The sequence below is a fragment of the Zalophus californianus genome, chromosome 1, assembly GCF_009762305.2.
Source record: "Zalophus californianus isolate mZalCal1 chromosome 1, mZalCal1.pri.v2, whole genome shotgun sequence".
In the NCBI taxonomy this organism is placed as follows: Eukaryota; Metazoa; Chordata; class Mammalia; order Carnivora; family Otariidae; genus Zalophus; species Zalophus californianus.
Genome location: NC_045595.1, coordinates 114035592 through 114049588, shown reverse-complemented (window position 1 = coordinate 114049588; position 13997 = coordinate 114035592). Strand labels below are relative to the sequence as shown.

The 13997-nt window shown below is 33.6% G+C and overlaps 1 protein-coding gene across 2 annotated transcripts in view; it reads left to right on the top strand.

Annotated features, from left to right (window-relative positions):
- Positions 1–13997, top strand: part of IFT80 (intraflagellar transport 80) — a 123335-nt gene that overhangs the window by 31899 nt on the left and 77439 nt on the right. For both annotated transcript variants that reach the window (XM_027587646.1, XM_027587645.1), the window contains exons 6-8: positions 3499–3608; positions 9477–9566; positions 10308–10445. In XM_027587646.1, the coding sequence (XP_027443447.1) occupies positions 3499–3608; positions 9477–9566; positions 10308–10445 (338 nt within the window). The remainder of the gene's footprint in view (positions 1–3498; positions 3609–9476; positions 9567–10307; positions 10446–13997) is intronic.

Sequence of the window (13997 nt, the reverse complement as noted above, 5' to 3'; positions counted from 1 at the left end):
CAGTGACAGATAAAACCAGAATTGCTTTTTTGTGGAATAAATCCCACTTGATTGCTTACTGTTAATATATGTCCCTACATATAGAATGAAAGGGAAATAATTCTTGGTTTTTTAATTCTTGATGATTTGTCAACCAAAAAAAATTGAGTTCCTAGTATCATGAACAACACAATAAACAACTGGTTGCTTATTGCATTACAAAGTAATTTCTAGTAGTAGTAGGTAATAGATAGTGCTTGTATAGTATCAGACTCTGCTCTAAGTACTTAACTTATATTCACCCAATGTAGACTTATATTGCATTCAAGGCAAAGATAGCTAATACTTCATTGTAATAGTGAAGAGTTTGTTTCAAAAGCATTCTTAAAACATGCAAAAACATTTTTAGGGGCTACTTTTTAGTATGAGTGTGAAAAACATGGTATATTTGACCAGGTACTTCCTTAAAACAATCGAAATACATTTTTGTCTCCTCTTCTGTGGTTTAAAATGCCTTCAACAGGTTGAAAGAATTTAGATAATTTGTTTTACAGAGAGATAAGGGTCTGACATTTAACACAACCCCAGGTGCATGTGGTTTCTTAAAAAATGTCAAAAAGGTCACATGATCTTAGTGTACAAAGTCAGAAAAACAAGATATTTTTGAGTGTCTTAACTGAAATGGAACATAAATAAAAATTCCCAATATAAAAAGCAAGAAATTATTTAATTATTATGAAACTACTTTTATTTTTTGTCCATTTTTTGGGGTTAATGTTAGAATTAATAACATCACATAATTTGCTAAACTTTTTGTTGAAAACTTGTTTAACCTGAAGGCTATAGTTGTTATTTTCATACTGAGTTTGCAAAGTGAAGTGTAGCACTGAGAGTAATTCAATGCTTTAATAAGCATGTTTTAAAAAAAATACTTGAAATATTACAGGTTTGTTTGAAATGCAAGTGGGATGGATTTCATCATAATAAAAATCATTTTCTTTATGAAGCTAATTTTTCCACTTTCATTAATGATGTTCATCAGAACTACCCAAATTGGAAGTTGTGTAATATATCTCCTTTTGGAAAAGAAAACATTCATATATACAGTAGTTTTACACTTAACATTTTATTATAAATATGAGATGAATATAATGAACACTTCTCTTAGTTCTTGATGTTATATCCATTTTAAATATTAGTGGTTAGGAAGATTGAACTAATGAGACTTAGCTATTAATCTTACCTCTCATAACCCCATAGTTAAAAGCCACATGTTATAGCAAAGGAATTACTTAACTTTTCCTCTATAATCCTATTTTGTTTTATACTATAAGTTCTTATATCTGTTTTTTAACATTATTATGGTTTAAAAAATATTTTATAATCAAGAAATGAATAAACTCCCAAGTCCCAAAGGGAAGATAAGTATTCTGAAGATTTATAAGGTTTATAAGCAAGGAAATGGTGCACAGCTGACTTAATGAGGCCACAAATTCGATGTTAAAGAGGACAAAAGCGTCCCTAACTCCTCATCCTATACCCCAACTGTGCCTTTTACCACAACTAAAGGGCTAGAGTCACATCCTGTATAACTCAATGGGAGTTGTATTTACTGAATTATTTCCTTGGGGGTAGATGTTTGTCATCCTTTAATGTACACCCCAGGAAAGTATAATTTTACTCATTGTATTCATGATGATTTGATAGTCTAATTAAAATATATTAATTTACTTTTTTTTCACAATAATTACAACTTATAATAATGGAAATAAAGAAGATACCTATAACTCTACCACCCTATCAAAAAAGCATTCAGCCTCTATTCCCTTCCTGTACTCATCAAGAACCACATTTGAAATATCTGAAATTTTGATTTACATTTTCTGGGGAGTTTATTAGAGTTGAATCCTGTTTGGCAATTTACTTGTGAAATCCAGGTCAGCTCCTGGCTACTTCCAGAGAATATTCCAAGATAATGTACTTACCAAGAACAGAAGAAGTACCTTTTGAATGAGGTTGGACATTTGTCAATTCCTCTGATACAGAACAATCCTAGATGTCATTGACTGAATAGCATATTTAGACCCAATATAATATCTAACCTAAATCATGAAAGGCATGCTTCAGGGGTTTTTTGCACTAGGTCTGTTGTAAGCTAAAATTTTAAATCCCTTAAACCACTGAGACTTGCTCACAACTGAATTATATTCTGATTGGGAAGAAAATGGCATGAAAGAAGAAGGGTGCCACTCGTACACAAGCCTTTATCTTCCTGAAATTTACTCTCTGTTGATTACTGATCACTCCCTGTTGATTAGCACCAGTTGAATCTCCCATTTAAATGAACAGTGAAATCTTATTGATTACCCATAAATCCTCAGATTCAGATTTCATTTTACTAAGAATGTCTTACTCATTCACAGAAAGTAAACTGCTACAGTAGTCTGACTTAGGAGTTCTAGACAATTTTTGAAAGCAGTTTTAGAAATATAAATGGATTGATATTTCATAGAATAATTGTATAACCTTGATTCATTTTCCTAATGGACGGTAACTGGGTCAGACAGTGGAATACAGATTATTTAATGCTTTCAATAGGTATAATATTCATTTTTTTAAAAACTAGGTTCAAATAAAGTATAGGCTTCCAGAAGATATTAAATAATGTGGAAAGTCGTTCAGTTAAAAAGTACCTTCTCTAAATTCCTATCCTAAGAAATTGAAAACAGTGTGAAATTTAAAGTAGTGTATAGAATGGTACATAAGTCAAACATGTACTTTCCCCCTGAAACTGTAAGTCAACTTCATCCTGGTTATGGGATATCTGAACCCTTCTTAGCCTAGCTTTCAGGCCAAAGCCACACTTGATAGATAGCAGAACTTTCCCTAATCTGATATTTAATTTGCCATTTATAAATTCATAGATAGGAGGGATAGATCATTTTGGGGTAGGGTGATTTCTGTCCATTAGAGAACTGCTTAAGCAGCAGATGAGTGGTAGGTATATTTCCTGTAGTAGCCTCAGGAATGAGAATTAATCAATAAGGTAAATATACCATGTATATTTTTGTATGGAAAATTTAAGTCAACTTATGGATTGAGTCAGTTTAAGCACTGATTGCTGTTGGTGGGAAATGATAAATCATGACTTTTCTGATACTTTATATCTTAAAATAATGAGGTATTTATTTTTATATATGCTGTATATATATATTATATATATTTATATGTATGCTATATTTCAATAGCGTACTATATTGAATTCCTAAAAACTCCCATCATATTTTCTAAGCAAGATCAAAATTAGTTAAAAACATAGTGTTTCAGTTGCTTACAGTAGATTTTCAATGGTCAGTGTGTTTCAGTATCAGGCTATGCTCCAATTTGAAAGGACCATTGAATAAGAAGGAAATTAAATGATACCCCACATTGCTCTTTTGATCCTCTTAACTATCTCTCTTATTATAAGGCATAATAATGAAAATTTCTTGTGTTTTTTTTTTCTTTTCCTTTTTACAGGAACACCAGTATATTCAGTAGCGTGGGGCCCTGATTCAGAAAAGGTTCTTTACACAGCAGGCAAGCAGCTGATCATTAAACCTCTTCAACCAAATGCTAAAGTTTTACAGGTACTTCTCAGGCATTTGCAAATTGTTATCAGGATCTGTTGGACTGCTAAGTGAGAGGTCACTTTCTTAGGAGTCTCTTTCTTTTGGGTGGTCTTTTTGTCTGAGGCTTTTAAGTGTGTGTTTTTATTAGCCTGTATTACAGAATAGGGGATATCTGGTTATATTTCTAACAAGGTTCACTTCCTCCTTATTCCAACTTACATTATACCAGTAAATCATAAATGTGTTCTGAGTTACTAAACTGTCACATGACTTGGCATGATAGGCATCTTTAAATTTAGCAGAGTCAGCCTCAGATGTATAGATTTGAGACAAAACAGGACCAAATCATAAAACTTTAAAAGCTTGTTTAGACTGTGTTTCTTATCATTATAACTAGCATCCTCTTCCTCTTCAACATCGTTTATTCAATACACTTAAGCTTTCTCTAAAACCTTAGCATTCTTTTAGTATTTTTAGAGTGGAGGGATCATCAGTGTAATGTTTAGAACAAGTTAGGTGTGTATAATTTTACCAAATATACAGAAGCAAAACAATGGTGACAGTTAAGACAGGTTAGAGTAGGACAAATTAATGGAAAACCTTTAAGCCTATATTCAGGATTTTGATGTTTGATTTCAGTGTTAAAAGGCAGAGTCATTTTCTTCATATTTTGATAATGACACTGTATAGTGTGGATAATAAAAATACAGGCTTCAGACTTAGTCACCTGGTTTCAGATGTTCACTTATTTACCTAAATGTAACTGTAGGCAAGTTAAAAAATATCTGATTCTCAGCTTTCTCATCGCTTAGTTTTGATGCTAATACCTACTTATAGGATTGTTGTGAGGATTAAATGAGTTAAATTGCAAAGTGCATAAGACAATCTATACAATAAGCATATTGAGTGCATACTGTAAGCACTCAGTATAGAGTCGTTGTTACTATAGATGTTACTGTGGGAGTTATTATGTCATCTCTACCTTTTAGTCAGCCCTTATTAAATTAGAGCCAAGGAGGCTGGAAAAAAGATGTAGAATGACTGGGTCCTAAGTAAGGGATTTGGTGTTGGAGATTGAGCAGCTACAATGGGTATAAAAGTGTTTTAAAAGCATCAGATTTAACACTTAAGTACGTATAGATTTTGGGGAGTAAGGAAATAGAAATGACATTGAGTTTCCATAATTTTAACTTCTATGTAGATTATGCTATATATATTTCATAAAGTCAACATGCATTTACATTTTTACTGCATGCAGAACACTATGCTAAGAACTATGGTACAAAAAAGAAATAGAAGATACAAGTCCTTGCTTGCTCTTAGGCAGCTAAGGTAAAGAGTTTGGGCAAACGGAAGAAGCTACAAAAGAGAACTAGTTCTGCCTGCCTTTAGTCAAAGTCCTTCCATACTACTTAAACTCCAAAAATCTGCTTTAAAATTATATAGCAAAAACAGGCAAGATGAATCTTTTGGTTTATAGTTATATGATTTATTGAGATACCTGTAATTAGGCTTATATAAATGAAAGCCCAAAAGATACTATATATTACCATTGGTAAATTATAGTTTAGTGGTTTAGTAGAATCTTTGGGCCAGCACATAGTGGAGGGAAAGAAAAGCATCCATTGCCAAAATTCAGCTAGAGTGGAAGGGGAGTTAAAGTATAATTAGTGACTTAATGCAAATTTTCTTTTTTTTTTTTCTTGGTAAACTAAAGCTGCAGCAGTTTTCCTTGGGCATAAACATGTATTCAAATTTAGATTGTCCACAAAAAGAAACACTTAATTCTTGCTTGTAGAATACAGTTTAAAAGTATACACCTGATTTCCCTTAAAAGCTCTAAGGACTCTTCTAGAGGCCCAGAACTTGGTTTTATAGTGAGGAGAATTCTGTTTATTTATTCATTCATTCACTGAAATGTAGTGCATACATACTGTATACCAGATACTATGCCTTGTGTGAGATAACTCAGAATGAAATAGAACATAGTTCCTGCCCTCAAGGAGCTTGTTGTCAAAGGAATTTTACAAAATGCCCGGTTAATTGAGAAATAATTGAAAACTGTCTGTGCCTTATGTGTAGTATACAAATATGTATAATATATAAACTGATAATCCTTTTTTTTTAAAGATTTTATTTATTTATTTGAAGAGAGAGACACAGCAAGAGAGGGAACACAAGCAGGGGGAGTGGGAGAGGGAGAAGCAGGCTCCCCGCCTAGCAGGGAGCCCGATGCGGGGCTCGATCCCAGGACCCTGGGATTATGACCCGAGCCGAAGGCAGACGCTTAACGACTGAGCCACACAGGCATCCCTAAACTGATAATTCTAAATCATAGTATACAGAAAGTTTAAATCATATTTTGTTCCTAACTTTTGAATATGCAAAAATTTATTTTTGTAGCTTTGAAATGAGACTCTTGAGAATCTCTGTGTATGTGTACCTATATTATACCCATATCTGTGTCTATGAATTATTATTTTTATCCTTGCAGTTTATTTCAGGACATTTGTATTAATTTGGCAGTAAATTGTGTGAATTAATGCTTTTAAAGGATATCATCAAAACATTTGTTTTTGAGAGTACATATTTTCATATTTTTATGTATCTTGAATAAAGCGAGCTATGAATTACTGCTTATTCTTAGAGCTTATTTGACCCGAATTTAATAGTTTACTGTGTACATTAAGAACAATAGGATGGACTGTTGTTCAACATAGTGCTGGAAGTCCTAGCCTCAGCAATCAGACAATAAAAAGAAATAGAAGGCATCCAAATCAGCAAGGAAGAAGTCAAACTTTCACTCTTTATAGATGACATGATACTGTATGTAGAAAACCTGAAAGACTCCACCAAAAAATTGCTAGAACCGATACAAGAATTCGGCAAAGTCGCAGGATATAAAATCAATGCACAAAAATTTGTTGCATTTCTATACACCAATAATGAAGCAGCAGAAAGAGAAATCAAGGAGTCAATCCCATTTACAATTGCACCAAAAACCATAAAATACCTAGGAATAAACCTAACCAAAGAGATAAAAGATCTGTACTCTGAAAACTATAGAACACTTATGAAAGAAATTGAGGAAGACATAAGAAATAGAAAAACATTCCATGCTCATGGATTGGAAAAACAAATATTGTTAAAATGTCTATACTACCTGAAGTAATCTACACATTCATTGCAATCTCTGTCAAAATAACACCAGCATTTTTCACAGAGCTGGAACAAGCAATTCTAAAATGTGTAGGGAACCACAAAAGACCTTGAAAAGCCAAAATGTTGAAAAAGAAAACCAAAGCTGGAGGCATCACAATGCCAGACTTCAAGCTGTATTACAAAGCTGTCATCATCAAGACAGTATGGTACTGGCACAAAAACAGACACATAGATCAATGGAACAGAATAGAGAACCCAGAAATGGACCCTCAACTCTATAGTAAATTAATCTTCAACAAAGCAGGAAAGAATATCCAATGGAAAAAAGACAGTCTCTTCAACAAATGGTATTGGGAAAATTGGACAACAACATGCAAAAGAATGAAACTGGACCACTTTCTTACACCATACACAAAGATAAATTCAAAATGGATGAAAGACCTAAATGTGAGACAGGAATCCATCAAAATCCTAGAGGAGAACATGGGCAGCAACCTCTTTGACTTCGGCCACAGCAGTTTCTTACTAGACATGTCCCTGGAGGCAAGGGAAACAAAAGCAAAATGAACTATTGGGACTTTGTCAAGATAAAAAGCTTTTGGGGTGCTTGGGTCTCTCAGTCATTAGGCGTCTGCCTTCGGCTTGGGTCATGGTCCCGGGGCCCTGGGATTGAGCCCTGCACCCGGCTCCCAGCTCTGCCGGAAGCCTGCTTCTCCCTCTCCCACTCCCCCTGCTTGTGTTCCCTCTCTCTGTGTCTCTCTCTGTCAAATAAATAAATAAAATCTTGAAAAAAAAAGATAAAAAGCTTTTGCATAGCAAAGGAAACAGTCAACAAAACCAAAAGACAACCGACAGAATGGGAGAAGATATTTGCAAATGACATATCAGATAAAGGGCTAGTATCCAAAATCTATAAAGAACTTATCAAACTCAACACCCAAAGAACAAATAATCCAATCAAGAAATGGGCAGAAGACATGAACAGACATTTCTGCGAAGAAGACATGCAAATGGCCAACAGACACATGAAAAAGTGCTCAACATCACTTGGCATCAGGGAAATACAAATCAAAACCATAATGAGATACCACCTCACACTGATCAGAATGCCTAAAATGAACAACTCAGGAAACAACAGATGTTGGTGAGGATGTGGAGAAAGGGGAACCCTCTTACACTGTTGGTGGGAATGCAAGCTGATGCAGCCACTCTGAAAACAGTATGGAGGTTCCTCAAAAAGTTAAAAATACAACCACCCTATGTCCCAGCAATTGCACTACTGGGTATTTATCCAAAGGATACAAACATAGTGATTCAGAGGGGCACATGCACCCCAATGTTTATAGCAACAATGTCCACAATAGCCAAAATATGGAAAGAGCCCAAATGTCCACCGACTGATGAATGGGTAAAGAAGATGTATATATCTATATATAATGGAATATTACTCACCATTGAAAAGAGTGAAATCTTGCCATTTGCAATGACATGGATGAACTAGAGGGTATTATGCTAAGTGAAATAAGTCATTCAGAGAAAGACAAATACCATATGATTTCATTCATATGTGGAATTTAGGAAACAAAATAGATGAACATAGGAGAAGGGAAGGAAAAATAAGATAAAAACAGAGAAGGAGGTAAACCATAAGAGACTCTTAACTATAGGGAACAAATTGAGGGTTGCTGGAGGGGAGGTGGTTGGGAAGATGGGTAATTGGGTGATGGTTATTAAGGAGGGCACTTGATGTAATGAGTGCTAGCTGTTATATGCAACTGATGAATCACTAAATTCTGCCCCTGAAACTAAAACTACACTATCTGTCAACTAAATTGAATTTAAATCTCGAAAGAAAAAAAAGAAGGAACAATAGTTGGGAATGGTCTATAGAGAGAGAGCCCTTAACATCAGTTACTCTTTGATCTGAAGTTAATTGGCTCAGACATTAAAATGTATCTTTGGTCTTCAAGGAAAATTAATTCTTTTTCAGTTATATTATTCTGCCTAAACATGGTAAAACTCATGTGCTAGATGGGCACATGAATTGATTGTATTTAAGAGCAAGAAGGGATCCACGCTTACTTTCTAGATTATCAATTTCTGGGTGACATATATGTATGCATTCTATATATATGTATAGAATATGTACATATCTGTGGAAAACATCCTTTTGTTATATGGTAACAGGTTATATGCAGAGGTTTCTTATATAGTTCAGTGACTAGAGACATGAAGGTAAAGAGAATGAGGCTTAGGAAAATATGCAGAAGAAAATGAATAGAGTACTAAAGAAGATGGTCATATAATCAAAGTTTTAAAAAAAGAAAAGAATTAGTATATAAGAATGAAGGCATTATCTTTAATTGAATCAACTGTATAAAAGAGAGCAAGATTTGGATTCAGTCCAGTGTTATCACACACACACGTCAAGCTTGGAATAATTCAATTGCAAGAGATTTTCCATCTGGAGTCCAGGCATTTGAGGAGATTTATAAGGCGGTAAGCTATATAGTAGATGTCATAATGCTAAGTGTTTTCATTACTTTAAATCAGAAATGAAACAAGCAAATGAGGTTATGCATAACTATTAAAGGAAGATAGGAGTCTCCAAAGACAGAACAAGAGAATCATTAGGCAAAATGTCTTTTCTTAAAAAAACAAAACAAAACATAAAAACTTTTAGTGCTCTTGAAATTATAATTAATATCTTACTTTGTCTCATAGTGGAAAGCTCATGATGGCATTATTCTAAAAGTAGATTGGAACTCTGTCAATGATCTGATTTTGTCTGCTGGTGAGGACTGTAAATATAAGGTATGTGATTTTTGAATTTATCACCTGGTTGAAAGAATTAAATTTAGGTGAAAAGTATTTAGCAAATAAGAATATTCTTTTAGTCCTTTACTTTAGCTATGTCTTTTAGCTCTAATAATTTAGCAAATTGTTATTTTATAATTTTAAGTGGTATTTTAAAGTGTTGACTTTCTTATTGACCTATCTCACTGACCTAAAGAATTTGATTTAATGAATAGCAACATAAATAAAACTCCTAGTTTTACTGGTTATTTAAATCAACTCAAATGAAGTTTTAAAAATCAATCTTACTGGTTTATTAAACATTGTTCAGCTTCAGACCAAAATAACTTATACTGAAAATAAGATTTAATGTAACTGGAGTTAGAGGAAATTTAGTTGAAATAAATACTTTTAGGGAAAGTTGATAGAGCACTTACTGAGCAAAAAAATTTAAGCCAAAAACTGAATATTTCAAAACTTTATTGTTAAATTTAAAAGGACTCAAAATGTGTAGGCTATATGATTAACCAAAGATTTAGTGAAATTGGAAAATTATCACAATGTTATAAAGTTTTTTGAGATATTTAGGATTTAAAGAATATAGCTTTAACCCCCTTGTGTGGTAGTAAAGACATTTAATTACTACTATAATAAAGTGATGATTTCTAAATCTTTAATCGATACCTTACCATTAGGACAAACTTCTTTGTAATAATGTGGTGACTGTTATAAAAGATTTTTTAAAATTTACTTTTCTAGGTATGGGATAGTTATGGCCGCCTTTTGTACAATTCACAACCTCACGAGCATCCTATTACCTCAGTTGCCTGGGCTCCAGATGGAGAGTTATTTGCTGTTGGATCGTTTCATACTTTACGCTTGTGTGATAAAACTGGGGTAAGTTATAATGGTGAACAATCACAGATGTTCTGTCATAAATGTGGTTATGCACAACACACCTGGTTCTTAATCTTTAAAAAATATTTTCAATGAATGCATTTGACTGCATCTTGCTGATTTGTCTTCTGAATATATTGGTTCAATCAATTCCAGATTTATGGGACCATATAAACTCTTTAAGTTGAATTTGAAGAATGGGTACATTCTCTATTATTTGTCTTTCTGGAAATACTTATTTTAAGCATGATTGTAGAAGATGGTGAAGTAGTTAAAGTATTAAAATTTATACCCAGCCAATACGGAGAGTTCAGTTTTTAAACTTTTTTTTAACTGTCAATATGTTTCATATAGAAATTTTAGTTGCATGTTTTTGGCATGGAATTAATAGTAAATTTTAAAAATGATCATTTTAAAACCAAAGGAGTTGGGTTTTTGTCAAGAATTCATGTTTGAATACATGGGGGACTTTTTCCTCACAAGAGAGTATACCCTTCTTTGTACAAATTCTGCTTAGAACCCAGACAAACAGCCAAGCTCAGCAGCATTCATCCATTGTACTTGAATAATGAGTTACTTCATCAAAGTGTTCCAGAAGCAGCTGAGTGATGAGTGGGGTTATTCTGTACTATTCCTAACTAAGAGGAAATGACATAATTGTTCTGTGGCTTTTTTTCCTTGAATGCAAAGAAATTTAGAATTATTGAAGCTTCATAAATGATCTGGTTTATAAGTTTTCTGGTTATTTGAGAGGATTTGCTCTCTCCCTCTCTCCCTACTTGCATGTGCTCTCTCTCTCTCTCTTTAAAATAAATAGATAAGGGTGCCTGGGTGGCTCAATCAGTTAACCTGCCTTTGGCTCAGGGTCGTGATCCCAGGGTCCTGGGATTGAGTCCCGCATCGGGCTCCCTGCTCAGTGGGGAGTCTGCGTCTCCCTCTCTCTCTGCCCCACCCCGCTCATGCTCTCTCTCTCTCTCTCTCTCTAGCTCTCTCTTCTCAAATAAATAAATAAAATCTTTGAAAAAAAATAAAATAAATAGATAAATCTTTAAATTGCCATTTTGACGAAAATATTTAAAATTTAAAAATGTGGGGTATTGAATTGATCTGAATAACTGAATTAAAGATTTACTTTATTAAACACCAAGCCTATTATTAGAATGTTAACTAGTCTGGAAAAGTAAACTTTCTAAAAGGATTTTTCTTTTACCTTATTTGACTAAATGGACTGAAGACACTGTAATAATTTTTTAAGGACTTGAGATTAACATTTATATATATTTTCTTTTAGTCAATAGACATCACATGTATACTGCTCATCAGAGTATTTTAGAAACTGGGGATAGAGAGATGTAAAGATTTTCACTCAAGTTGTTGACAATCTAGTAGAGAATCAGGCTATAAGACTCATGGTACAATGTGATAAATGCTATACAGGAGGTTTATTTTGTGTAAGCACTGTGAAGGTATGGAAAAGCTTAATTCTGCCTGTGAATATTGATTGGAGAGCTGAGGCTTGAAGAATTAGTAGTTCTTCAAGGAGACAAGTTGGGGATGAGAGTTGCAGTCAAAAGGAACCTTTGGGTATTCAAGTATGGTGCCTTTTATGCAATGTCAATAAAATTTTGCATGGGATAGTACCAGGAGATAATACAGAAAAGTTATTCTTGGACCAGATCTATGTTTGCTATGTGAAAGAGTCTAGCTTTTTAAAATGAAATTATTTTCTGTGAAGCACTCTTAGGAGTTACTGTAGAATAGAAAGGAGGTGAGGGGGTTGAGCGCCTGGTCATATTCTCTCGAGCTGCAACCAGAAAAGCTCTACATTAATCAGTTTTACTATTTGAGCATCCAGTATAAGATTTCCTTTGAACAGCTAAAACAATGAAGTTGGAAAACTGGTATGTTAGTCAATAGGGAGCCATGGATGGTGGCTAGTGACATGATAATATTCAAATATTGGAAATACTGCTTTGGTATCAAAAGAATAGTGGTACAGGAGAGGGAAAAGAACTTGCAAAGGCAAGGAATTATAGTCTGTTAGAAAAATTAAAAGTAGTTTGGATTTTATCCTCGGGCAGTAGTGAGCCACTGATCCATTTTAAGTAGTAACCTTATTAGATTTGGCATTTTGGGGGAAGTGTTCTCAGAGGTCAGCAGGGAGGATGGATTAGAGGGACAGTAGACTGTAGGCAGGATGGCTAATTAGAGGCTTTTGCAGTAGTACTTGCAGTACAAGTAAGTGATGTTGTAATAGGGAATAGCAGTTGGGATGGGAAGAAGTGGACAGGTTCAAGAGATAAACTCTTGCTATAAAAAGTGGACCCGGATTTCAATTTGAATACCTTACTGTCTGGGTGCTGGACTGAGGATAGTGCCTTCTTGTGGTGTGGTATCATTGGTACTGGCTTTGTGTGATATAATTTTATTAGATCCCTGTGCAGTCATTACAGTGATAAATCAAGTTACCTAAATTTCAGCTTTCAGAAGTATCACCTGGATATTGCTAAAATACATATTCTTGGGCCCCCGTTTGCAATGTAATGAATCAAAATCTCAGTAGAATGGGGTCCAGGGAGTTGTCTTTTTAAGAAGTTTCCTGGTTACCTTTATTAGGTAGTCCTGAGACCACACTTGAAAGAACACTTAAGTAAATGTGTGAGATGTTTGATTATTCCTTCTGAGTTCTGAATGTATTAAAGCTTGCTCTACTATAGAAAAAATGCTTTAATTTTAGAGACAAAAGAGTAAATGATAATGAAGGTGATACCAAAAGAGTAGTTAATTGAAAAGATTAAGTATAAAAAAACTCATGTAATTTAGTCTTTTGATTCTTCCTTAGCATATGTCTCATTTAAAATTACTTTGGGGATATAATATTTTGTTTCTCATAATCTGTAACTTAAAGTTGTGTAATTAATAGTAGTCATCATTTACCAAGGGGCATATTCTGTGGCCGAATTTCAGTATTAGATATTGTAAGAATCTAGTCTTCAGGAATGATCTGTACTCTATCATTTTGCTACAGGGAAAATGTTTATAGAATATGAATAATGTATGTGATGATATTGTCTCCTAATTTTCTAAACTGACTCAGAATAACTGGTTGTAAATACTATTGGAGCATTTATATTCATTGAATTATCAATGGAAATTCAATGGATTTTTTTTGTTTCATTTTTGCCTTACATATTTTCACAAAAATTATTTGGAAATCTTTTATCTGATCATTTTTTCTTTTTGCATGATTTTTATTAACCATATTATATCTCCCTTCATACAATTATTTTTTAGATTTTAGGAATTATTTGATTAGACAAGGACTATTCCTAGAGTACTTCCTAGGAATATGTATATATATAAGACAGATATTAAATGATTGATTACACACTCAAGTTATTTAATTACAGTTGCAATAAATTTTACAGGGAGGTACAGGCTGCTCCTAGAAATATATATATATATATATTTCTTCAAACATTTTTAGAAAACAATTTGACACTATGTATCAAAATTAGCCAAGAGATATACATATACTTTCACTACTCCAGT